General features: G+C 54.8%; 7 protein-coding genes across 7 annotated transcripts; 2 read left to right on the forward strand and 5 right to left on the reverse strand.

The window, feature by feature from the left end:
- Nucleotides 1-57: 57 nt before the first annotated feature.
- LY79DRAFT_575625 (uncharacterized protein) lies at nt 58-810 on the reverse strand (the record flags this gene model as incomplete). The annotated part of the gene is made up of 1 exon (XM_060559720.1): nt 58-810. One exon carries the CDS (start codon nt 808-810, stop codon nt 58-60), a length of 753 nt encoding a protein of 250 aa, XP_060419733.1.
- Nucleotides 811-1,809: 999 nt separating this feature from the next.
- LY79DRAFT_536861 (uncharacterized protein) lies at nt 1,810-2,846 on the reverse strand. The gene is made up of 3 exons (XM_060556632.1): nt 2,448-2,846; nt 2,266-2,397; nt 1,810-2,199 (listed from the first exon to the last, which is right to left on the reverse strand). Exons 1-3 carry the CDS (start codon nt 2,496-2,498, stop codon nt 1,912-1,914), a joined length of 471 nt encoding a protein of 156 aa, XP_060419734.1. The 5' UTR covers nt 2,499-2,846; the 3' UTR covers nt 1,810-1,911.
- A 2,702-nt stretch (nt 2,847-5,548) lies between these two features.
- On the forward strand, nt 5,549-10,921 carry LY79DRAFT_505271 (uncharacterized protein; the record flags this gene model as incomplete). Its single annotated transcript, XM_060553603.1, has 3 exons — nt 5,549-5,610; nt 5,689-5,841; nt 5,965-10,921. 3 exons carry the CDS (start codon nt 5,549-5,551, stop codon nt 10,919-10,921), a joined length of 5,172 nt encoding a protein of 1,723 aa, XP_060419735.1.
- Nucleotides 10,922-11,997: 1,076 nt separating this feature from the next.
- On the reverse strand, nt 11,998-14,260 carry LY79DRAFT_586534 (sodium/hydrogen exchanger 3; the record flags this gene model as incomplete). Its single annotated transcript, XM_060560652.1, has 5 exons — nt 11,998-13,124; nt 13,187-13,846; nt 13,905-14,051; nt 14,122-14,151; nt 14,215-14,260. The coding sequence occupies 5 exons, from the start codon at nt 14,258-14,260 to the stop codon at nt 11,998-12,000; spliced, it is 2,010 nt and encodes a 669-aa protein (XP_060419736.1).
- A 2,712-nt stretch (nt 14,261-16,972) lies between these two features.
- LY79DRAFT_505528 (general alpha-glucoside permease) lies at nt 16,973-18,904 on the forward strand (the record flags this gene model as incomplete). The annotated part of the gene is made up of 1 exon (XM_060553631.1): nt 16,973-18,904. The coding sequence occupies one exon, from the start codon at nt 16,973-16,975 to the stop codon at nt 18,902-18,904; it is 1,932 nt and encodes a 643-aa protein (XP_060419737.1).
- A 1,075-nt stretch (nt 18,905-19,979) lies between these two features.
- On the reverse strand, nt 19,980-22,610 carry LY79DRAFT_505105 (uncharacterized protein; the record flags this gene model as incomplete). The annotated part of the gene is made up of 2 exons (XM_060553580.1): nt 19,980-22,393; nt 22,460-22,610. The coding sequence occupies 2 exons, from the start codon at nt 22,608-22,610 to the stop codon at nt 19,980-19,982; spliced, it is 2,565 nt and encodes an 854-aa protein (XP_060419738.1).
- A 1,107-nt stretch (nt 22,611-23,717) lies between these two features.
- On the reverse strand, nt 23,718-25,279 carry LY79DRAFT_665618 (uncharacterized protein; the record flags this gene model as incomplete). The annotated part of the gene is made up of 4 exons (XM_060563095.1): nt 23,718-24,312; nt 24,369-24,734; nt 24,849-24,964; nt 25,064-25,279. 4 exons carry the CDS (start codon nt 25,277-25,279, stop codon nt 23,718-23,720), a joined length of 1,293 nt encoding a protein of 430 aa, XP_060419739.1.
- Nucleotides 25,280-26,017: the final 738 nt, after the last annotated feature.

Genomic DNA, 26,017 nt, shown 5'->3' on the forward strand with positions numbered 1-26,017 from the left:
AAACGCTATGCATGCGAGAGTCTTGGGTCCCATGAGTAGCTGTGTATGCCTGCCCTGCTACACGGCCAGTGCTCGGAAGCTAGATGTTTTCGTGCTGCAAACGCGATTCTTTGTCGGCACCATTGTAGTGTGAACCGGGCTGTAGGTTGTGAACTCCGTTGCAGGCACCTGGCAAGCACCAAGAGCGGTGCGTGTCATGCCGGGAACTGGGCCGAGGGATGGGTTCCAGCCAGTGACACCGGCCCAGTACATGCAATACTGGGTCTGGTCATCGCAATACTTGTACTTGCAGTCGATAGAAGCGGGAGCGGAAGCAGCCATAGAACTGGATGCAACGTACTGCTTCTTGTCCAGAGTCTTGAGGTCTTGGCGGTCTTCAATTAGGATGGGCCCAGGGGGTTTGCTCAGTGAAGTTATGGGGTCGTTGGGGATATGGACCTTGACTGGGTCACGGCCGGAGAAGTCAGGTCCGTAGGTGCACGTCGGGGTGCTGTCCTGGTGCCATTCGTGGTCGTATTTGATAGTGGGGGAACCGTCAACAGTCGCCGTGGTTGTAGGATCGTCGGTTCCGATGTTGATCACGATTGACTCAGGCTTTGCGGTGTTGATGGTCCAGAGAGGGCTCATCTCAATAACGCCAGGGGTGGTAGCCGGAGTGTCCGTCGTCTTGGTGATGGCAGTCGTGACGGGTGAGGAAGACGCACCGTGGGGCTCGACATTTTTACCCTTGAAGGCGGCGACTGCGACTACAGCTCCAAGACCTACCGGCGTGATTGCGAAGATGATGAGGGCAGAGACCGTGCCCCGCATTGTGAACGATAGAACGGCGTGTGGGAGCTTAGAGAGGACTGTTTGGTGCCGTTATTGATTAGATGCGAACAGCCGTTTTTGCTTCTGGGCAAACAACCCTCCCCAGCGGAAGACCAAAACTTGTAAGAAATATCTTGAGATCTGCGAATACCTAGTTGGTTGCCGGGCCGAGATTGCAAAGTTGAAGAGTTCTCAAAGGAATCAACGACGCAGAATATAAGTTGCCAAATACCTCACCTGTTGAAGCAGGTAGGAGTTGGGCAGTGGGAAGACAAGAGGAAGGGATATTGCAAATGAGAGCAACTTGGGGGAAGAAGCCCGAGAGTCAAGAAGCTTTGCCACTGTTCGAATTGCCCAACGAGGGTCTCTTATGTCAGGGGGGGTAGGAGAGGGATATTGTCTTCTCCAGAGATTGTCATGGACCATCGAGGTCTAGTATACTTACGTTCGCGTTTTGGTCGTTTTATCTATCTTTATCAAAAGGGAAAAGCGGGCAGATGCGAACGAAGATCAGAGGGAAAGCGCTCATTCGAGTGACCAGATTCGCCTCCGTAGTCAGTCCGACGTGTTGCACAAGGCGGATGGATGTAACAGAGATACAGTCTAACCGAAGCCCTCGGTCAAGTGATAATTCACATACGAACACAAACAGAAAGGGAGAGAGAAAGAGAGAAAGAGAGAGACTCGTGTTCTCTACAGAAGGTCAGGGGTGAAGAAGAGGGCATTCTATAATTGTTTCACTGCATACTGATATGGTATATGGTGAACAGGCTTCCTGACAACTTAGTTATCTTCATCCAGCCGAAGGTTAGACGACATGGCGTTCCGTGTTTGCAGAATGCCGGTTCCCGTTATTCAGGTATTACATCGCCGCCGAATCGTGCGTCCTGACAGAATGTTGCCAAGCAAACTAGCCAAGCTGCTGGCCTCATTGCTTTCATCGCCGCGAGGGAACATCAACACAATGGAAGCCTAGCAGATGTGTATCCAGGAGCGGCTTAGGTGTGTAAAGACTCAACATTATTTACTACAAGCAACCATGGGCTGATGATTATTATACAAGCAGTCAGTTGGGCCAAAGCTGCGTCCTGATGGGATGATCTAGGAAGACGCCAATTGCGCAGCGGCCTTGAAATACAGTGTGAAGGTGATGGCCATGCTGGCCATCCACGCAAGACTTCGCAGTGGGGCAAAGTTGCGGTTGTCCTGCAGGCGCACATAGACGATGTTGTACAAAGCTCGGCAGCCAATGTAGCCCAGGGTCAGGATGTTGACAGCGTGGGCATCAACGCCGGTCACGTTGGCGGCCACGACGGCAGCAGAATAGAACCCGAGCGTCTCAAATATGTTTTCGGACGCGGCCTTGGCACGGAGTATACGTGCCTTTGTCTAGTTCGTGGACGCGTTAATGATTGAACGGGTTAGGGACCATGTAGGGGTCGGGCGAGTGCTTACAATCTTATCCAGCTTGTCGTCGGCGGTGATGGTGCTCTGGAGCTTCCGTGGGTTGGAATTGTCGTAGCGCGGTCCCGATAACACGGCGGCATAGACATTGGGCAACATTGCCATCACAAAGGCTGCCGGAACCTACGTGCGATTAGCTTGAGAAGCATCACAGACGAGGGAGTTCCACTCACAGTGTAGAGTGAAAGACCCTTCTGGGCAAGATCAAGACCGAGTAAAGACATCTTGATGGGGCGTGACAGGGATGCTGAAGTAATGTTAGATCGAAATGAATCAGGTTGCACGAGATTAGTTGGTATATCCCCGAACTTGGGCGTCAACTACACATACATGGACAGAAGGTCTACCGGTATTTATTCAACGTGGGATCCTCGGAAGCACGGGCTGCAACGTGGCTCGACGGAGCATTCGGCGACCTTTGCTGAAGGCATGTAGGGGGATTGCGTAAGTTGGTTGGTCTTGCAAAGTTCCTTATTCGTATCGGATAGTTCCAGAAAGGGGTCGGTGCCAAAGGTCTGTCACTGACAGCATCTGCGATAATGGACGATTGCGAGAATACTACCTCGGGTTGTCTGGTGGTATGAAGGTTAGTTAATTTACAACTTTTCCTGGTGATGACACTTTTACAACACGATACAATGGACATGTCTAGCAGGTGCAATGCTGTATTGGCTAGTGACGCCTTGACCTCAGTCGAGGTACTGATGGTCGTGATGTCACATCCGAGTTGGCATCCGATTTTTGTCCTTGCATAACTCACAGGATTTAACGTTATGCAAAACATAAAATAAAACAAAAATACCCCAAGGTTCGAGCCCGACCCTGTCATTGGGTGGGGGGGGGGGCGGAATGGTATCACACAAACTGGAACCATTCCGATGCGTTTTCTTTTCTCCGTTTGTCAATTTGGTGAACCCACACATTCTGTTCAGCCTCCAAACCGGGCACGTCGAAACATAATTGTTAATGACCTCATCGAATTTTCATACAGCATCCGAGGTTTTGGCCAGTGCATTTCGATTCCCTTCTCTGCCGCGCCGTTTCGTTTGAAGTCAAGGTTCTCACCCACGGGGAATGCGACGTCTTGGCAAAAGCGCACTCGCATCCCTAGCTACCAAACGGATCAGATCATCAGCGCCCACTCGTTTTTCACTACCACTCCTTTCCGAGTACCCAAGAGTGAGAACTCTCACCCGAAGACTCAAAGAATTTAATATTACTGAAGATTTCCCATTAATTGCGACGGCAAAGTCTTGACAACATTTCACTTACAAGGTCATTAAAAAAGCCGTTTACAGACCTCACAACGGCCATCAGAAGGCCTCTCTCTCATTGAGGGGCTTTTCGTCGGGGAGTATGGGCTCCGGCCAATAACTGCTCTGAGCGCAGCGACCAAGGCATCACTGTGGTTTTTCCCACACAGCTTTTAGTACTGGGCATTCTCATTTTTCTTCTCCCTTTCCCGGCAGGGTTCGACACAGCTCGTCAACGATGGATGGCCATGGTAAGATGAGCCCGTCATGTTCCTTCGTGTAGTGAGCAATCCGATGTTGCACGCTCTCGAAAACTTGATATAGAAGTTTTTTCCCCCTCAAAAGTCACTGACCGATTTCTGCAAGGGCACCATTCTGAGGTATGCGACTGACTCAGAACTCACGAACCTCCGTTTTGGAGAAACTGCTCCGTGGCGGGGCCTTGAAAAGCTGGGCAGTGCGCTGGGCTTTCCGGTGAGTTTTTTTTTTCTTTCTTCTTTGTAACGAGCGTTCACAAAGCGCAGAATTCCTCGACTCATGTTCCCAGGTGTCCTCAGTCTTTTCCTGGTTCGGGCTTCAATACGACAACAGTAGCAGGTCTGTCGCTCCCATCATCGCGTTCCGACAAATGAAGTGATTCGGTTTTGGCGAACCTTGCCTCGTTGGAAAGTCCTGCAGGCGGCCGCGTTCATTTGCGATTCTCGAGTGAGATAAGGGTGTATCGCGGCCATTGCGATCCTGCGCGGCTTTCGAAGTAGTTTATACAGCGACACTAGGAGGCCACAGAAGATCGTCGAGTGACGGCATTGATATTCGTACGGGAAGAGCGCTTCCCTCTGGCTGAGGATGACAGCTACGAGAGCGACCTTTGTGTGTTCAGATCCAGCTTCGTTGATGTCTGCTAGGTGCATCTACCGGGCGGAGAGAACAGACAAGTATGGTCCGCAACGATAGCCTGAAGGGCTGCAGGCCAAGCTCCTGTAACAGAATGTTCGAAAAGGGCATCAGTCGACGAGATGGACGCAAGCCCAGCATAAGGGAAGCAGCCGGAGAGGAGACCAAGTGAGATCCATATTCATACAGACGACCCCTGGCATCCTTGCACTGCAATGCGTTCAAGCAAACAGCAGCAAACGGAAAATGAATGCACCTGGGGAATGCGACCAGAGCAGGGATGCCGATGAGACTGGATGCCAGACCACGCAACATTTTGAGAGAATGGGTTGGTCTGGACGAATGCGGCATGGCCGCGTAGCATGCACTGCACACACGCACTCACTGACTGATTCACAAGCAGAAGGACTCGCCAACCTGCACAAGCAGCGAGATATGCATCTTGTGTGTTTTACACTACACGTCAGGCAGATTGCTTCACCAGAAAGAAGCTCCCAGGGTGCGCATGTACTCTGTATGTGTAGTAGGATCTGAGATTTCCAGTGAATGAGTGTGTGAAATGAGAAGAGCTCACACTTACACCCTTCCCAGGGTTCCCAACAGACTACCTAAGTAAGATAGGTACTTATCCATACCCTACCTAGGTAGGTAGGTACCTGCCTACCTGCAAGGAAGCGTGCGCCGAAAAAGTTGGAGGGCCTAGTCCAGGCATCCCCATTGGAGAGATTATCTGGCAAGAGTGATTACGCGCACTGTACCCTCTCCTTTTCGCCCCCCCGGCCCTCCATCTCTGCATCACCCATTTGTCTACTTTCACCTGTTAAGGGTGGGCTATAGCCTGTACAGTGCCCAGCTTATCCGATAACAAATCTTTTCTATCAACCCCCCCAATCTAGCAACTGCCCATCCGGCCTGTGACTTCCAGAATCACCTACTCGTTCAGCGGCGCCCGTAGACCGACAAATTTCTGGTCGACCATCCACGACAGAATTCAATCGCGATCAATTGCCACGATCCAACACCACCCTTTCCATCACTTTTGATCGTCGATTCCATCCCTACGACGCCCGGAAAATATCGTCGACACTCCGTTTTTGCCCAAAACGGATGTCGCGGCAGCTCATGACATGACTGAGGTCGGGCCTGCCGACCGCTCCAGGCTTTTGCGATCCAAACGCGATGAGATTTCGTAAGTAATTACACTGTTCGATAGAGCTCTCTCTTGCGAGCTCAGCGATACCAAAATCGTGGTGCTGACAATTTTTAGTTCAATTGTAACGTCGAGGAAGCGGAAGCTCCGACAGCTCTTCGCTGTCGCGACCGAGAGCGATGCACTCCCGACAAACGACTTCGCGAACCCTGACGCGCCGCCCACCTCAGCAGCCGAACTGCAATTCCTGCAGACTTGCGACATCTTACAGTACGTTTCGCCTGTCTTGTCGCGCTTTCCTCCTCCTCCCCTTTCTTTCTTTCCTTTTTTCTATTTGACCTGGTCGCGTTCGAGTTACCTTTGCTGCTGGTTCGTCGCTTACACGACTTACAGAGGGCGGAAGCTCAACGAAGCGAATGTTCCTCCCCGACCTCAACTGCGCTACGATGTCTTGCGGAACTCCCTCGATAATTCTGGCCTTTTCGCACCGGAGACTGCGCTCGCGCCTCCTGCCAAGCAAGATGCGTCGACCGAATTGCAAACGAAGAACACTACTGCGCCGTCTCAACGTCAGCCTGTAGCTGCAACCAGCGACACGAACGGCGTCGCACCGTCGCCTCGAACACTCGCCGGCTCTGCTCTTCCCTCATCGCTTCCGCCGAAGCCTCCGACGCCTGTATCTGCTGCAGCGACGCCAGCGACTGCGGCTCGACCCGAAGCTGTCAAACCCTCTGCTGTGCCCGCCTCAGTCCCCTCGCCATCGCCAGCAGCGGCTCCCACGAATGATCCTCTCCACGCATCACGAGGGGAGGCTAGCGAGGTTACCGATACTGATGTTACCGAGAAGCTTGGTTCCTCTCCCGTGCGCACTGCTGGCATCTCCAAGCAAGTAGGGTCTCGGCCAGCCGATGCGCCGCAGGTGGCTCCCCAACCCCCGGCTGTTCAGCTGCCCCCTCGGCCAGAGGCAAAGAAACCGGATGACACGAACCCCCCTACTGTGAAGTTGCCGTCCGATGCCACGAAGGTAGGAGATGGGTTCTCTTCACCAGGCTCGACAACACAAACAGCCGCGACCCCTGCTGTTCACGATGTTTCCACGGATACCAGCCCCGATAATGAAGGGCCTCAATATGTGGAACGGGTGGAGGGTCGAAGTGAGGCCGATGCAGCGGATAGGGTCGAGGAAGCAAAGGATTCCGATACCATGCGTTCTCCCGATGCCGATCCGTTCAATGGCAGAATTCCAGATGGGCCCGAGGCCCAGCTTCTCCAGGAGTCCATGGCGATGGACACTAAGCCAACACCACCGCCAGTTGAAACCGTCGCGAAGCAGCCGTCATCACCTACTGTTCCTGCTGTGTCCGTTGTACCTCTAAAGGATGCGCCAGAGCTGGTAACGTCCTCAGCCCAACCCATTTCCCAGGATGCTCCCCTTACGACAGTTGAGCCAAAGATTCCTGTTGCAGCCAAAGAAAATTCAGACAGCCAAGAGTCACAGCCCGCAGATAAAATGGACGTGGATCCGCCCACCAGTACCCAAACAGAAGAAAAACCTTCCGTCCAGGTACAAGATACCACCAGTGTCGAACCCTGCTCAGCAGGGCCCCAACCCCCATCTCAGGCACAACCGGAAGCACCCCGGGATCCAGAGCGAGCAGTCACTCGAACCGCCTCAGGCGCTATGAGACAGAAGTCCGTTGCCGAAATACTGGGAGAAACGAAGACTCAGATTGATCCGGGCGTCAAAGCACCCCTCAGTCAGCTTACGCCAATGACATCTACACCTCAATCTCCTAAAAGGCCAAAAACCTTTGCAACCAAGAAGAAGGAGAAAGAGAAAGCCAAGAATAAACCTTCCGCAGTAGTCTTTGGTAAGCAAAGCAGGCGATCTGTGGACAAGTCTATAGTGCCCAGTCAGCAGAAGCAAAGCTTTCTTCCCACGGATGATTACTTCACGCCACTCTTTGTTCAAGGCTTTACTCAGACATCGAAGTGGATGAAGCCCATCGAAGTCATCCTCAACCAATCCCATAAGACGGTCTCTACCCCAGATGCCTATGTGGCCATTCAAGATAACCAGGCATGCCGAGTGCTCCGCCGCGTTTATCACCTGCAGCAGCATGACAAATGGTCGCTGCGGCAGCCTAAGAGATGCCCGGAACCTGTGCGCCCAGAGTCCCACTTGGATGTCTTGCTCCAAGAGATGAAGTGGATGAGGACGGACTTCAGGGAAGAGAAGAAGTGGAAGCTTGCGGCTGCTCGCAATCTTGCACATGCTTGCGCGGAATGGGTTGCTTCGACCGAGGAAGAACGTAAAGACCTCCAGGTTTCCGCTTACATCCCGCCGAAGCCCCAGCCGCTTGACACTGAGGCTGACGCGTCAATGGTTGACGCTATGTTGGATGTTGCCGATGCCCAAGCAACACCTGAGTTGGTACCCTCTGGAGACCACGACTCCCCCGAGCACGTAGACGAGCTGCGTGAAGAGGTTCTTGAGACCGTCGCACCCTCTGCCATATTTGCTCTCGACGAGGACGACGTTGTATTTGAGCTTCGCAGTTCTCCGGCCGCCGACCAACTGCTGCAGGAGCTCCCAATGTACGGAGCGCCACTCAAAGTTCCTGCATTTGATTTCACTGGCCCCGAGTTTGATCCCGATGCGCACTGGCGCCGCCCAGCTCTTCCGCTGAGCAAATACGTCGAAGGCGAGATGAAACTTTCATCAGACGGCCCCCCAAGAAAACGGAGCCGATACCAGTACGAGGAAGAGGAAGATGACGATGACGAGAAGGTGGTGTTCGGATCTCAACCTACCAAGAAGATGAAGTTGCCGCCGCAGAACATCGACGTGGCTTTGTTCCATCCTGAGATGAAGTCAATTCGAGATCGCCTTCACGCGGGCCATCAATTCCGACCACCTGCAGAGTATCAGATGCCGATGCAGAGTTTCTACGAGTGCCGCAGCCCGTCACAGTGGACTTTGCCCGAGGACGACGAGTTGAGGAGTTTAGTTCGCGAGTACTCGTACAATTGGTCACTCATCTCCAGTCTCCTCACTCCGAGGTCTGTTTTCACATCTGGGGCAGAGCGGAGGACGCCATGGGAATGCTTCGAGCGTTGGATCAACCTTGAAGGCCTTCCTACAGATATGCAAAAGACTCAGTACTTCAAAGCATATCAGAATAGGATCGATGCTGCCAACCGCGTCATCATGCAACAGAACCAAATCGCTCAGCAACAAGCCGCTGGCTCGACAACGCCCGCGACGCCGGTCGCAAGGCGCAGACCATCAACGCCTTTGAGGGTTGAGCGGCGACGCAACCAGAAGCATTTGACGCTAATCGATGCCATGAGGAAGTTGGCCAAGAAACGAGAGACTGCAGCCCAGAAGCAGCAACATGCCACCCAAATGGCTGCTATGCGCAAGGCTAATGAGGCTGCGCAGCCCAGAGGCCCTACCAAAACGCCGAGAGATTATAGCCTGATGAGGTGGGAGCGTGACCAGCAACTCGCCGAGAAGGTGGCCCAATTCCACCAGCGCCAGGAGACTCAAAGAAGGATTGCCATGCAAGCACGTCAAGGTCAGGTCGCTGCTCAGGTTGCAACAACTCCTGGCACCGCTCAGGCGCAGCCAAACGCCGCGGCACAGGTCAACGGCAACATTCCCCGTCCCAACATACCTAATCAACTCGCTGTACCGGGTCAGGCTGGCCGAGGTCGTATGCCGATGCAAGCACCGACAGCCAATATGGGTGGCGTCCCGGCTCAAATGGGCGGGCTTGTACCTCCAGCTATGCAAATGAATGGAGTGCCTCAAGCGCAAATGCAAGCGGCGATGCAGGCCCAGCATAGGATGCCGATGCCTAACCCACAGCCCGACGTCAACCTCATGCTCCAGGCTCGCCGTATCTCGGAACAGCAACGGCAAGCTGTTCAATTGCAGCAGGCCCAGCAGCAGGCCCAACAGGTCCACCAACAACCACAGCAATCGCAGCAGCATCAACAACCGCAGCAGCAGCAGCAGCAGGCCCAGCAGATGCACCAGGGCACGCCAACCTCTCATGCGTCTCAATCTCATTCTCCGCCTAACATGCGACCTGCTTCGGTCAACGGTGTGAACGGTGCGAATGGTGTTAACGTTAACGGCGTCAACCAACAGAGCATATATGCAAATGCCCAAGCCATGATGGCGTCAATCAATACTGCCAATAGCGCCGGAGTATCAACACCTCCAGCTGGTGGCCTTCATATGCCCAATGGTACATCAGGTTCACCTCGGCCACTGACCCAGGTGCCTGCAAGTATTCAAGTGCAGCTGAACAACCTAGAGGCTCAATATAGGGCAAAGAACCCGAACCTGACACCCGAACAGGTCCGTCAAGCTGCTACAGAATACCTCACGCGCTTGATGATTGCACAGAGAACGACCATGTCGCAGAACGCTATGAATGCGGCTGCCGGAGGCGGAGGTGCTACCTCTCCTGGTATTGCTAATGGCCTTGCAGCCACCACCAGCCCCCACCAGTATGCTGCTCTGCTGAGGCAGCAACAGCAACAGCAAGCGGCTGCTGCTGCTGCTCAGAATGGGCAACCTCAGACTGGTCAGCACCAACAAGCACACCACCAGCAGCACCATGGTCAACAACAAGCACAGCATCATCACCATCAGCAGCAGCAGCAGCAGCATCATGCTCAGCAGCAACAGAATGGCCAGCAGCAACATGTCCAGCCGCAGCAGACTCAGCACCAGCAACACCAGGTTCGAGCTCAACCTACGCCACAGCCCCAGCACACGCCTCAACCCCCTCCAACGCAGCAGCTGCCGAAGCAGCCCCAGCATCAAGCTCAGCAAATCCAACGACCTCCATCGGCCCAGTCCACCCAAGCAGCGCAGCACCTTCAACAGGCCCAGGCCCAGCAAGCTCAAAAGGTGCAGCAACAACAGCAGACCCAGAAACCCCCAATGCCTCAGACGCCTCACACTCCTGCTCAACAGGCTCAGAAGCCTCCTACACCTCAGATGGCCCAGCAAGCACAGAAGCCTCCCACGCCTCACACTCCCGCCCAACAGGTGCAGAAGCCCCCCACGCCACAGATGCAGCAAGCCCAGACGACACCTCACATGCCTAAGGCCCCGACGCCTCAGATGCAGAAAGCTCCGACACCTCAATTGCAGAAGGCCCAGGCACCAGCAACACCTCAGCAGGCCCAGCAGGCCCAGCAGGTCCAGCAGGCCCAGAAGCAGGCCCAACAGCATGCACAGCAACAAGCCCAGCAAGTGGCACAACATGCTCAGCAGCAGCGTCAAGCTAGCGGCAGCGCAACGCCGTCTGCCACACCCGCCACGTGAGCTAGGTAGCAGGACCTGATTCCTACCGGCATCACCTACACCAAACCATCACAGGCAGACGACTTGGATGTCTATGAAGGGGGCTAAGACGATCGCCAAGGATGTGGCGAGAGAGACCACGCCTAGAGAAGGAACCGCGAAGGGCGCGGAAGGATGCCCACAAGGGAATGGAAAGATCAAGGCGCCTCCGCAGTGTCGTCGCGCTGTTCGCTGCCCCGTCCCGCCAACAAATACTTCATTTAGCGAGTTAGACGGCGTTCAAGAGGACGGGATAATAACGGGAGCGCGAGCATACATGTATATATAAGCAAAACACCCCACCAATTGTGAGATTCTCGCTGTCAGCGGAGAGGCTTTGACGCAGAAAAGGCACCCTAGCAACCCTAGGCTGTACATACCACTTTTTAAATGCGGCTCGGAAAGACGGACAGGTGGCGGCTGTAGTAGCAGCTACGCTGGGGAAGGGACTACCTACTATTAGATGGTAGAAGAAGGCGAGATACGCTATTGGCCTACGAGGAAAAGATGAAATGAAATGAAAAGAAGAAAAAAAGAAGTAAGGAAAGCCACCCCAATGTTTGTCACTCTCGTCATCCGTGATGTAATCTCTGTTGCCAGCTTGTGTTACGGCCCATCGACCGCGCTGATTCGTATGGTGGCTGAGTTCTCGGTCACCTACTCGGACAACTGCCCCTGATGGTCTATGCACCATCATCACATTACCAGACAATATGAAGTCGTTCCTTCGACGCCGGCCTGGCTGTTTTGTCGATCACAGCTAAGTCACCATAGGAGAGAATGTGACGTCGCGCACAACGAGCGGTGGTGCAGCAGAGTGAATTCATCAGGCTTACCATTGAGAAAACGTAGTAAGCAGGCCTTTAGGCATAAAGGCCAAGCCAGCTCTATAGTATACGCCCAGAACGCCGCCGTGATGCCTAAGCCTCCTAGCATCGCCTAGGAGTGCGTTACATGCCCGATTCTTGACGAGAAATCCCACCGACCGGCCTTGAACGGCATTTGCACAAGAAACCAACATCGCAAAAGAAAAGAAATATCGTTGATAAACAAGCACCCTAAACCTGGCCCGGGCCGGGGCCGGGGCCGTTCCCCCGGCTGCTCCCCCCATCGAGCAGCAGCTTTGGCTTGATATAGTCCTCATCCAGCTGCCTGAACAGACCCGCTGCGTCCTCGGCGCCGTGGCTAAAGAGTTGTCTAATGGCGGACGTCGCTGAGACGTGATGGGGCGCGGCGGCAGCGGCGGTTGTGGGCTCGGTTTGCGCGAGAAGACCACCGGAACTTGCCGACTGCGAGGTGCCAGGGATGCTCGGGCTCCTCCGGCGAGGCTCACGACGGGCTGGAGGCGGGAGATCTGACGTGTCGATGTCGCTTTCCAAGTCCGAGTCCGTTGTATTGCCGCTGCGGCCCAGGAGATCGGCTCTCTCGATTTCAGAGTTCTTGCGGCTGATACTCCCCTGCCTCTTGATCGGGTTCGGCGAATGTGAGCCGGAAACGTAACTACTGCGTTCCCCCCCGGCCGAAGGTCGAATGTCAGTGCGTGACCTAATGTTATCCAGCGAGAGGCTGCCATTCTGCCGAGGAGTGTAACCGATACCGGTGCCAGTGCGCTTAGCATATTGGCCGCCGCTGAAGGTTTCGATATCAAACTCATCGTCGCTATCGATTTCGTCTACAACACCAGTTCGAATACCAAGGATCTCCAGCATACGCGCAGTCGTGCCACCGAATATGATGACGGTAAGGACCACGACCACCAAAACTGTAGCCTTCAGTGCGTATGAGTTTTCGCCGGTGAGTAAAGCCGCAAGGGCGACGCCGACCGCTCCGCGAAGACCAGCCCAGAAAATCATGGCCTGATAGTTGTAAGGAAGCTCGTCGCTCACGTCTCCGCCTCTCCGGCGGGCCCTGTAACGAATGACCGAGTTGATAAGTCGGGACAAGGGGAACACCGCCACCCACCGTGCTGCGCAAACTGCACAAACGGTAATGATGATGAGGAGAGGCCGGAATTGCAAAGCATTGTCAGTGAATAGGGCGAGACCGAGATAAATAAAGATGAAATTTTCTGACAGCTGTGCCAGAATCTGGAAGATGAACTTGGTTGTAAGCTGGGTTCGCCGGGACATGTTGAAATAGGCGTAGTGCTTCAGCGTTATGCCGCAGAATAACAAAGACACAATGCCTACGAGGCCGTCAGCGATGTGCTCAGATGATTCAAGAAAGGAACGGGAGCGAAAGTCTTACCAGACATGTGGATAGCATGAGAGAAGAAATACGTTGCATATGCAACCAACACAACCAGGCAGCTTTCGTTCTTAGGGTATCGTCGAATGTAAGTGAGCTTTAGAAGCAGCGCCATCATAACACCCACAAGCACGCCGATCAACATACTACCGAAGAAGACAACCAGGAAGATGCCAATACCCTCGAAGAAGCTCAAGAAACCAAGTTTAGACGCATCGCCTTTCTTATACTTCTGTGCCGTCTCGAAGATAACAATAGCAATGGCATCATTAAGGATCGACTCGCCAAAAATGATGGTATACAATTTGGGATCGACCTTGTACGAGTTGAAGATGGCCAGAATGGTCACGGGGTCGGTAGCCGATAGGGTCGCGCCAACAGAAATGGCGTCGACGAACGACATGCTGATAGACTCAACTCCGGTCAGGGCGTAGAGCCATAGGATGAGGCCAATTACGACAGCCGATAGAAACGTTCCAGCAAAAGCGAAGGTCAAGATGGTGCCCATGTTTCTGAAAAAATTGGCCTGATGTAGCTCGTAGCCCGAAGCAAGAATGATCGGTGGTAGCAGTAGGTTGAAGAAGATTTGGTAGTTGAAGCTGATGAGGTTTCGAATCGAATCGCCCGAGGTCACGAGCAACAGAAGGCCCACAGTCATTCCTGTGCAACTAACTGTCAGGTGCTATCGAGCAGGTGAGGGTGAAGCGAAGGGACAAACCTGCAAAGATGGAGATGACCGTTTCGTGGACGGCCTCGATCTTTCTTTCTTGTAGAAAGTAACTCGTGAGGAAGGCGATGAGGAGAAGCATGATGGAGATGAAGAGCGCCCACGCCGCAAAGATCTCCTTCTGGGAGCCATCGGAGCCTGTATTATAGAGTCAGTCGCAATCGTTGTCGGGCGCGCAAAGGCCGGAAGGAATCGGTCGGCAGCGTACTCTCAGGGTCGCCCTCTTCGGCGGCACGTTCTAGCAAAGCAGTGTCAGTTTGCGCATCTGAGCCAGCAAAGGCAGAATATCGAGATTACATACGAACAAGGCGCAGGGCCGTTCCCGCGATATCTGACGCCGATATCATTCTGAAAGAGCGGGTTTACGAGTTCGGCGTTCACGGGTTGGTGACGGAGTAAGATCCAGAATCGAGCGGGAAGCAGGCTGACCGGCGGCTCGCGCGTGAGCTCCGAAAGTGACAAATGGCGATCATGAACAGGCCAGCTCGTCGGACGCCGAAGAGTCGAGGAGGAGGGGTCGGGTAGGCGGAGCTTCGTAGGCTGACGACAAGAGGACAAGGTAGCTTTTGAAATGTATTGCTAGGTTTCAATGTCAATACAATGCGAAGAGTAGGCACCGGATTCATGTAGGTGTCCACTGGAGGTATCGATGCAGGGAGCCGGCCACTGGTCGGAGGCGTCAATGGCTTTAGGTGGCTGACTATAGCTATGGGGATGCAGTGATTGGTCGCCGTGCCGGTTGGCAGTTGGACGTTTGCCTGCGATAGCCTTGGCGGGGTGGTAGAGTTACATAGAGCATGGGCAGGTGTCGCTGGCTGAAGGTGAAAGTCGAGCGCCAAGCGTCGGTCTCGAAGTACCGAGTACATAGGCACCGGTTTTCGTAGCTCCTGAATACGGTTAGACCGGATCCCGACAGGGATGCTTACTAGACTAGAAACGCCTAGTGGGATGAAATACCTGAAAGTGACGTTTGAGCTGTTTGGAGAACACCCGATTTTTGTATATATGGAGACATGCTTCTTATTACATTAAAGGGGTGGGAAAGCTCGCGGCGGGTGCTCGCTCCGCCCAACTAGCAGAGGTCTAGATTCCTGCGGATACTAGTAGAATCTCGGGCAAACCAGGCCCATCGCAACCGAACCCATTGCTCCTCCTCCTGGCAGAGGGGCAGAGGCCCGGATGGGTGGACTGGGGGGCCGTAAGAGATCCAGGGAAAACAGTAGTTCACGGGGCCATGCAAGCCGAGGGTGTTGGGAATGGTGGGTGCACTTGACGGGAAGACATCTGACACCTTGCACTTGGGAGGGTGTTGTCGAAAGACTGGCTGGGAAACCGGGGTAGCACTTGATCAAGATCCCTCGTGGGGAGAGCTAATTAATCTGCCGGAGACAGATGTTTGGCCGCACGCGACTATACGGGGCTGGCCACCATCGATGTGAGATGGTGAGATTGTGCCCTACGGTACCTTACCTGGCCTGCCCGAGGAGGTCTTATGCACAGCAGCGCACGAGGCTTACACATGAATTTCCGGAACCCATGGCCAGTGATGGAGTTTGTACGCAAAGGTTGGGTCTCTGGAGGTGCCTTTTTTTTTTTTTTTTTTTTTTTTTTTTTAAGTCTGTTGATTATGCTTTTCTGACCGTCACGCTAGATCAGATAGAATGACAGAATGCCAACGTCGCCGTGCAGGGCTTCTCCAGTAGTGCAGGTATCGAATGGAGTAAAAGGTGGACGGTTCGCTTGGGAACCACAGATACCCCTAAATACCTACCTAGATACCGGTACCGGTAGATAGCTAGATAGGAACAAATGGGGCGGGCGGGAGAAGGAGCTACGGGGATGACGTACCGGGTGCGGGGTGTGTCCTTGAGCACAGCAGACAGACCCGGAAGCAAGGTCTATTCTCTTTGACCGTCACTGTGCGATGCCATCGTGACTTTAACTTAGAGTCTCGGGTAACGGGCCTGTCCCCTCTTGCGGAACCTGCGCTGTTAGCCGTGGAAGATTCGATCGTTTCCACCACTTAACTGACTTTACCCCAGCGAATAAATACAGGCACTTCCCCTCCCCTCTATCCGTATTTCCACCCGTCGCGCGTCTGGACCCTCTCACCCTGCCCGCATTCTCATCGTCACCGCCACTAGCTATAAAACTAGCTAGCTACCTACCTATACGTGTAGCGTCCAGAGTGTCTGGCCGACGAGCCCATCCGTACCCCAACGCGCTACTACACTACGTTAGCCTGCTTGCTCAGTGTTGCCTCCCTCGCCTCGCTGGATTCACGGACGCATCTAGACGCCCTCTAGTCCGTTGCCCATCAACCGCTGCGTTTCCTTTCGCCTCCTGCGACCCGTTCAGCTGCGATCCGCCCCTGAGTTCTGTATCAGTGCCGCCGAAGCCCCACGGCGCATTCGCCTGCCGCTCTCCCGCCACCCGTTTGTTGCTCGACCTGACAAGCCTCGAACTTGCCATCCTGATCCCAGGCATCTTCTTACCTTAGCGTTAGGTACATTGACATACAGGCGCAACCCTAGCACACCACCTCAACGAGCGGTACTTGCTTTCATTCGCCCTCACCCGCCTCCTACCGCATAGCCCGGGCTCGAATCAGGAACCGACCTCCACCATTTCGTAGGTCATTCCGCCAGGGCGGAGTTTGCAGCCAGCGAATGACGCAAAGTCCTGCCGCCGGCTCTGTCACCGTCAGAAATCAAATCACCCCGTACCAAGAGCCCGTGTTCTGGGGTCTCGTGGCATCCTCCTACTTGACCGCGTGACGGCCACACAACAACGTCTTTTTTTCTTTTTTTCCCCTCTGACTTTACCACATCCAACATTCTTCTTTATTGCTGCGCATCCCAATCGCCCTTTTACGCGCGCTCTTATCTGGAATTGATTTGTTGGCCAGTCTGTCGCCTCGCTCCCCAACAACCGACGCCAACTCCTAACTGAACGACTACTCCCCAGGTTGCCCCGCTCGTGGGCTTGTCCGAACCCCATCTTCATCGAACCGCTTCATTAACAAGACTGCCACGGCTTGACGTTCCCTGCGATTGAAGATGCCTTCGTCTCAGTCTCATTCTCCCAGGAGGGGTCGTCCGATGCCCTCGAACTCCAAAAGAGCCAGTGAGCGATCGCCGTTACTACTTCCGACCAGCGATGACGACGAGGGTTCCACCGACGGTAACACGATTCTGGCGGATCAGGAGGATCTCCAGCAGACAAAGAGCACCTGGTACCTCATTCTTCTCACAATCAGCATCGGCGGTCTACAAATCGCATGGTCTGTCGAGCTCTCCAACGGGTCTCCCTACTTACTCTCCCTTGGGCTGAGCAAATCATTGATGGCCCTGGTGTGGATTGCTGGCCCGCTTACCGGCACACTGGTTCAGCCTTATGTCGGTATGAAGAGCGACAACTGCCGGCTGCCGTGGGGCAAGCGGAAACCATTCATGCTCGGCGGGGCTGTGGCAACCATCATCTCCTTGATGTTCTTGGCTTGGACTCGGGAAATCGTGACTGGCGTATTGGGCCTCTTTGGCGCAGACATTGAGTCTCGCGCCGTCAAAAACACCATCATTTGCGTCGCGGTGGTGGGCATTTATGTCCTCGACTTCGCCATCAACACCGTGCAAGCCGCCATCAGGGCCTTCATCGTGGACTGCGCGCCAGCCCATCAGCAGGAGGCAGCCAATGCTATGGCCAGCCGGATCACCGGCTTCGGAAACATCGTTGGATATGTCGCGGGCTACATCAACTTGCCAACTTACCTCTGGTTTCTGGGTGATACCCAGTTCAAGGTCCTGTGTGCCATCGCCAGCATAGCCCTTGCAACAACAATTGTGGTGAGCACGACACTAATCAAGGAACGCGACCCACGGCTTGAGGGGCCGCCAGTTCTGGGCAAACCCGGCGTCTTTTCATTCTTCAAGCAGATTTTCGCATCTATCAAGCGGCTCCCGCCTCAAATTAGGAGAGTTTGCCAGGTTCAGTTCTGCGCCTGGATCGGCTTTTTCCCACTTCTCTTCTACACCTCTTCGTACATTGGCGAGATTTACGTCGAGCCGTACCTGGAGGCCAACCCTCATATGACCCCGGAAGAGCTTGATCGACTTTACGAACGCGCAACCCGGATTGGAACTTTTGCTCTTCTGATCAACTCTGTTGTTAGCCTGCTCACCAACGTCTTTCTTCCCTTCTTCGTCGCCCCCACCTACGACAGCCAGCCGATCGACGACCTTCAAGGAGACTCCGACAGTGCAGACTATGACAATGAAAAGTCGTCATGGCTCGATAAGCTGCAGATCCCTGGGTTCACCCTCAAGCGGGCTTGGTTCGCCTCTCTGCTTCTTTTCTCCGGCGCCATGTTCTGCACAGTCATTGTGCGTACGGTAGAAGCAGCGACAGCCCTGATCGGACTGGTAGGAATCACTTGGGCAATGACCCTGTGGGCGCCTTGGGCCATTATCAGCGCCGAAATCAGCCGAAGAGATGCAGCGATCCGACAGGCGAAGCAAAGGCAGTTCGGCCCCAGTGGGGATGCAGAGGGTCCGGCGTCGCCCTCTCTGGACTCCGTCGCCGACTCGGAACTGAATGATGGCGAGGAGCCAGACCAGGCCGGTGTCATCCTTGGTATTCACAACATGGCTATCGCCGCTCCCCAAATCATCGCTACCGTCGGCTCGAGCGTCATCTTCCGAGTTTGGCAGAAGCCCCGCGGCACGCCAGGCGATCATTCCATCGCCATCGTCTTGGCGGTAGGCGGTATTGCCGTGCTTGTTTCGTCCTTCTTTGTGGCCAGCATCAAGGAGAGCGCCGCGATGCCGGCAGATGCTATGATCGTGGCTGAGGAAGGTGAGGGCGAGGGTGCCGCGGGAAGCCGCCCCGGAACGGCTCGAAGCCGTAACAAGAGCTATGAGCACCTTCCGCGGGCCAGCATCAAGCGTGCGACCCTTACGAGGAACAAGAGTTTTGGAGGTGCCGAGTATTAATAAACGGGTACTTGGGGGTTTCACTCATTTGGCGTTGGGATTATGTCAGGGAATCGAAAGGGGATCCATGAAACCGTCGATAATGTCAGCTACACCCCTTCTCCGAATTGGATCAACGACTTTGGAAACATGCAAGGAGTTTGGGCTCACGAAATGACCAAGACGGAAAGGAAGGGCTTTTCCCGACCTCTTATTTTCTTTTTTTTCCCCCTTGAATCAAGATTATTTTGTTTGGACGGAGTGCATGCAGTCAAGGGAACAACAACACAGCGGGGCCGGGAGATCAGTTGTTTTTTCTCCTTTCATCATCATAATTATCATCACCTTAGAACGCGACGGGAGAATGAGGGAGGAGGTTAAGAATGTGGGGAACCACGATATACAAGAAGCGGCCTCGCCTGCTTAGAATGACACGGCACGCAGCCGACCGAATCCTGCAACGTTTCAAGCGCATTTCAACCTACATCTCAGGTTCCAAAGTGAGGGTCCATAAGTTGTTTCACACAGACACAGAGGAGAGTGAGTCAAGGCGAACGTATAGACGAAGCTAGAGGTGGTGGTGAAGCTTTCCAATTATGATACCTACAGCTTCCCACAGCGTTCTTCTTTCATGCAATTCATCCGTCGACATACATGCATGTGCACTCCTTCATACAATCATAGACGCAACATTAATCACAGACCATCAATTCTTCTCGCCTTTCCTTGCCCAAACCCGTGAGATTGGTGAAGCAACCGCGACATATTCAGACCTCCGTTGGTGAAAATGCTAGTTCTCGTGGAGGGAGGAAAAAACACAAAAACAGCACATAAACTCCTTTCGGGCCTGTGGCTCCGAGTTGCGACAGGTTACACCAACCCAATGCATTCTTTTGGCCGTTCCGATACGCGAAATCGTATCCCACCGCCGGTCATACTTACCCGCCCTTGTGTTGTAGCGGGGGGGCTCTCACATCAACATCGTCGTCTTGGTCGTGGGCCGTTCGTCGTCTTTCGTCTTTTGTTTGCTCGTCATCGGTCATCGTGTGTCTGTTGTAGACGTCAAGTCTCCGCTATCGGACAAACTTGTCTCGTGTTAATCAAACATGTCCGCCCCCGTCGGTCGGCTCGCGCTGCTCCGCCTGCGCTCCTGTCTCCTTCTCCGACGATTATCGGCTGCTGCGGACCCAACAGGGTTAGTCTGTGGTGCACTGGGCGAGGGGCTCATCTGGCTCCAGGTACCGTGAGTGTTCTCGCTGCCTATACTAGAGACAGTCGCACCGGCCATGGGTGCTGGTTGCACCGGCGGCCCCCCGGAGTAGTACGCCGAGTCCTTGGGTTTCCTGCCTGCGGCAAATGCGGGATTCGGCGGCGGCAGGTAATCTCCAGCCTCGGCAGCATGCTCTGCTGCCGACTCGGCTCGTCTTTGGCTCGAGTCGCGGCGGTATCGTCGGCCGCTGCCGACTTCGATTCCGGACAAACTGCTTAGTGAGCCACGTCTCCTCTTGCTTTCGCCGCGCCTGCTGGCAGCGGCCTCCTCCTCAGTCAACCTCCGCAGTGTAATATTTCTATCCTTGTCATCGTGGACTCTGACCTTGACGCTCACAGGCTGCGAGCGCTCGGAGTGAGCCCGGCGGCGGTCCTCTGCCGCTGCGAGCGCGCTGGCCGAGGCAACTGCTGCAGCAGCCGCCTCTTCTCCAGCTCTCCTTCTTTTGGACGAGTCCCGTCGGCGAGGTCGTCCGCCAGGTGACACGTAGCCTTCACTCTCCGACTCGCGGTGGGGCACTCCCGCTGGGTCGGGAGGCATTGGAGGCATACCCACTGGGTCGATAACATCATGCCTTGATGTTGTTTGAGAGTATCCACCAGACCCTGCGGGTGTCCTTGGTTGGGGTGGGGGTCCTGCAGATAGGGGTGGCATTGGTGGCCCTCCGTAGCCTGTGCCGGGGGGTCGAGGCTCCAACTCGGACGATCCAGTCATCTCTGTGATTTCAGTGCTAATGGCCGACATGGGCGGTCTTGGACGGCGTCCACTGGCACGGCGAGACCCTCTCCGGTCATGCGACGGAGATGAGAAGCCGTCTCCCGTGTACCTTGATCCGGTGATTCCTGATCTCATGTCTTCTTCATCACGGAGTCTCTGCTCTTCTGCGCGCTTAGACTTTCGGTCGGCCAGTTTCTTAGCGAGCCATCCTAGGCCCAAGCCGGCCAAGACGCCCTTTCCGGCCCCACCTGCAGGACCGGCGGATGGATCGTCTTTCCGTCTTGAAGGGCTGACGTATGACGAATATTCCGAATCCTCGAAGCTGTACTGTGATCGGGTTCTTGCATGCGGAGGCCGGTTCGTTCGCGGTTCGGCAGCACTCAGAGCTGCGGCTGCGGCTGTTGGGCCTCCAGGGGGTGGCAGGAGGGAACCCTCGCGTGGCCCACGTCTAGGTGGCGGGGTATCCTCGGTCCAGTCGGTGTAATCCGTGTATTCGCTGGTGGCAGGGTAGCTTCGGCTTGGGCGCCGTCCTGGGGTCTCTGCCGATACGGCGGAATATTCTTCGTCGTGTGATTGTTTCTCCTTTCGTTTGAATAGGTTCGAGACCAGCTTTCCCGCGCCAATGGCGGCGCCGACGCCGAGCAGCTTCGACAGGAACCCGCCCCCCGACTTCTTGCCGTCCCGTCGAGAGTCCACTTCGGTGAACTTCTCGTCTTCGAGGTAGGTGTCCGAGCCCCTTCTAGAGGTAAGATAACTAGCCGAGCCCCGCCTAGAACCAACGACCTCCGGTCCGCGGCTGCGGCTCCTTGACTTGGATCTTTCCCGGCTGGCTTCCTTCTCCTTCTCCTTGGACTTTTTGCGACCGAGAAGTGCCGCGAGGGTAGCGCCAGCTGCCAAGGGCGCCAACCACTTGTTACCCTTGGACTTCTCAGTGTATACATCGCTGTAGTACTCCGACTCGCCGCTTGGGCCCTCGGAGCGGCCACCACTGATGTAGGTCTCGCGGCCACGCCCAGTGCCTTCGGCACGATAACTGAGGACGAAGTAGATGAGCAGTAGGAAAGCCAACCAGAGGGAGTAGAGGACAAAGGTCCACTTGGGCGAGCCGTAGAGCGTAAGGCCGAGAGCCACCTGAATGATGCCGAGCAGCGCAATGAGCCTCCCGCTCCAGCGATGAAACATCTTCCGGATCGAGCGCCCCCGAATGTTGCGCACAAGTCGACCGCCAATGATCTGAAGCAGGAACAAGATGAAGATGGCTAGGCCGATGGCATGGTGCGGGTTGGTCCAGCTCCGTTCGGGGCCAACCGAAAACCAGCCCAAGACGAAGACGGCAATGAGCATAAGCACGGCAAGGATGTTCAGTTGAGCATGGTAGGGTATGGCGTAACCAGGCTTCGCCGTGTAAAAGCGGGCTATGAAGACGGATACCGGAACGATCAGGAGGAAGATGATGGCGGCCATGACGCCATGGGCGAGTACTAGAGTATGGTATTGGGCGACTGTTGAGAAGCGATTGCCCATGCCTAGATTGCGAGGGCGTGTTAGTTGACATTCGCGGCCGAGGCTTCGCCCAGCAAATGAGTGCTCACCATTGTACTGCATCGTCTCGAAGTTGAGGCCTACGAGGTTAGGCAGCAGGAAAGTGTTCTTCTCGAAATCCCAGGTGCCGTCGCCGACCGACATTGTGTTGGAGTCGTACGAAGCGACGCCCGGGGCCGAGTACCCATTTGCCGGCGCCATGATGGCGACGACGGGCAAGGAGTTCCTTCAGTCTACCGGGTAGTGCGGTCCGGGTTGAGGAATGCGGGTTAACTGTTTATGTCTCTATCGTGGCCGACTAGACTCGGAAAGGGACCACCAAGCAATGTGTACTGTCTTGAAATTGAGGTGGTCGGGGAGCGGTCCGGATGCAAGTGGGGGATATCGGTGTTGGTTGGTGTAAGATGCGCTAGATTTCATGAAGCAAAGAAAACGCAACTCTGCTTCATAAAATCTTGGTGTCAAACAAAGGAGGGTTTTCGGGAAAGACCTCAGAGTAGTAAAGTCTTCTTAGTATCCGCGCGGAAGGGAGAGAGAGTGGGTGTGAGAGGGGGACTAGACTTCCCCCAAGGAAGAGTAAGTGGGTTGCGCCCGCCCTTGTCTGTGTGCTCACCAGCAAGAGCAGGTTGCATGTCTGCGCGCCGACACTTGGGACCCGACCCGTCCTACAGACGTGGTTGCGCGGGGTGATGAAGCCTTGCCCGGCGCCACCCACCCACCCCTGGAAATGCGACGGTCAGCGTCTTATCGATTGGTTGAAGCTCTTATCTTCACGTGAAACTCATCCACTGGGAAACCAGGTTCCCCATTCATTTAAACAATCCGGTGGTTGGGGTTGATTAGGACGAACCAAGCAAGCGCAGTTTGACTTGGGGGGTTCTTAACAGAACCTTTTTATTTATTTACACTTCAAAGGGTCGGTTTTGTTGATATTTTTCGACGTCGTAAAACATTAGAAACGAAACGGAGAGAGCAGGCGTCAGATTCGGCGGGAAAAGTGAGTCACATGCAAAGCTGCATGCCACCTGCTGCTTCGATAACGGAGCCAGGGACCAGCAAACAAGTGCAGCCTGCGGATACAACTTCTAGCATCAAAGCGGTGTCCCACCGTCGGACACGTCAAGCTGCACAAGCGCAAGCAACACTTGCAACGTCACCCAACCACGACCGACTCCGTTTTCCCAGCCATCCAATTCGCATCAAGTTTTGTTCTCGAGGCTGACCTTCTATACCCCTGGATACGAGTCGCAAGCCCCCGTTTGCATCGCGTCGCTCATAAACCCCCCTTTCCCCTGCAGTCACCGCCTTTTACGCGAAAAGCCCGTCTCGTACGGGCCGGTCCGCTTCTTCGCTTTTTCGCCTTTCTGTGCGTTCGTCCCCGTCTGGTCCACGCCGAGCGGAGCTCGTTTCAGGAACGGACATTACAACTCGTGGCGATTTGTCGCAAGTGGCGGATGCCTCAAAGACGCGTTCGGCCGATATTCCACTGTTGGGCACGAACAGTGCTGTGTTATCATAGTCGGGGACCATGGACACCCCGAGATCCCCGGTTGTAAGGTTCACTTCGAGGGCACGGTGGAGGCCAAAGGAACCTTCACTTCTATTGTCAGACTCAACCATCAGTGCTACACGCTTCGATCCAACCTCATGACCCCGGCCAATCGGTGGTGTCCGTTGGAGTTCCCGTTCGAATTCTGCCCGGGAGCCCTCGGCGGTATGATTACATACCCTAGAGTAGTTGTCTTTAGGCGAAAGGACGAAGTTCTCGGGCTCCAGGCCGGACCGTGACTCAAACACGCAAATGATGTCTGGCCCGCCGAACAAAAAGCTCGAGATATCGTCGCCCGACTTCAGCTTCTGCCCTACGTGCACCACACCTTGACCGAGGAGACCATGGCCATGTCTATCGTAGCACAGCCGCCTTGCCGAGCGGGTGGTTCTCAACCTGGTCTGCAGCACTGTTGGTCTGGCGAATCGGGCGCCTCGGGCTTGCATTTACGATCGTTCTCGATATCCATGGCCGTTAAGAAGAGCTCGCGGATGGGCTTGCACTGCTGGTCGACCTCGAGATAGGCCGCGCCCTGGATGTTCATAGCTTCGACCACCCTGCCGGAGACAGGGCGTGCTGGCGGTGGTAGTTGAGGAACGCATGCATCCACACTCCCCCGTTTGAAGTGGTCAGCAAACTGGCTACCCTGCAGCAAGCTGCCGATGGTCCACGGGAGCCCCTTGATCTCGATGACGCTCGTGCCTTGGATGTGGACAATGCTCTGGTTGGCGATGGAGTTGTCATGGGTGCAATCTGCCGAGTAGGTGGTGATGGCCCTTTGGTTGTCCCCATCAGCGATGGGCCTTATGCCATTTTTTTAGGTGTAGAAAGAAGTCGCTGAAGGTGCGGAACCCGCGCCCCGAGGGACCACTGCCTCGTGGATAGCATACTTTGGCGAGTCGACGAAGGGCTGGGACGTGTTTTCACTGATCGACACGGCAGTGTCCATGAAGAGCCTGATAAGCTGAGCGAACACCACTATCCAGCAGGGCAGCAGGCTCAAGGGCTTACCGACGGAGCGGGTGTCTGCAAGCCCAACAGCGGCTCCTAGTCCAAGATGGAATAGAACAGGCAGAGGATATCGTTATATGTAATTGGCCTCGACGTTCTCAGTCGGCGTCCACTTGAGCATCTTGTTTGCAAAGACGAAGAAGCTCTGGGAATCCAAGATCCCCATGGCATTCGTGAACTCCGAAACCTTTTCCTTAGCCGACCGGACGACCTTGGCCGAGTCCTCTGATCTTATGAGGGACATGAAGAAGATGATGACCGGGTTGAAGTGGATGATGCCGTCCTGGCTGCTGATGGGCTCACAGGCCATCGGCGGCAGGGCCTTCCACGTTCTGCCCTTCGAGGCCCAGCCCGGAACGGGCACGGCACGTTTATAAGAGGTATGGAAAGGGGTGGCTGAAAACCGATCTCTTCATCTGTGGCAATTGGAAGGTTCGGCATGTTGATGATGTGACATTGTGTGAACGGGTAGGAATTGGAAGCGCCAGCCTGACTCGAGTGGTTCTGGAATTGGATGATGGAGAGAGGCTGGGCTACGACCGCTCGAACTAGAAGTCCTGGGCTGCTCCGTAGACGAAGCATACAGCATTCCAGACATCAGTCCTCCATGTCATCGGGCATCGGTATCCAAAGGATACGCAGCGCATTGTTCCCGTCCACGTGCACGTATTGGCGAGTTGCAATTATCGCCAACGGCCCGTCAACATAACCGCTCCGGATGCGGGCATCGCTTCACTCACTAAATAAACTCTGTCTCGCCGTCCCTCCGCGTATCTGCGACTCCGTGCGGGTGTATCGGCCCTCCCGTCTTAACGCTCGACGGAACTCTACCGGTCTTTGCACCTACGTTATCGTTGCCACCCTCGTTATCGCCTCGTCGAACGACGCATCCGAAGAGAGATGCTGACGTCCGACCGAAGCTACATTTGCTGTATTGACCGAGAGAAGATGAACGATACAGATTCGGTTGTCGAGGCGCGCATCGGGCAATCATGACTTTTACAATGTTGGTCTGTTCAACGTGCTGGCCGCTTCATGATATCAGACC

The sequence above is a fragment of the Colletotrichum navitas genome (assembly GCF_030913465.1).
Source record: "Colletotrichum navitas strain CBS 125086 chromosome Unknown LY79scaffold_3, whole genome shotgun sequence".
NCBI classification, from domain to species: Eukaryota; Fungi; Ascomycota; class Sordariomycetes; order Glomerellales; family Glomerellaceae; genus Colletotrichum; species Colletotrichum navitas.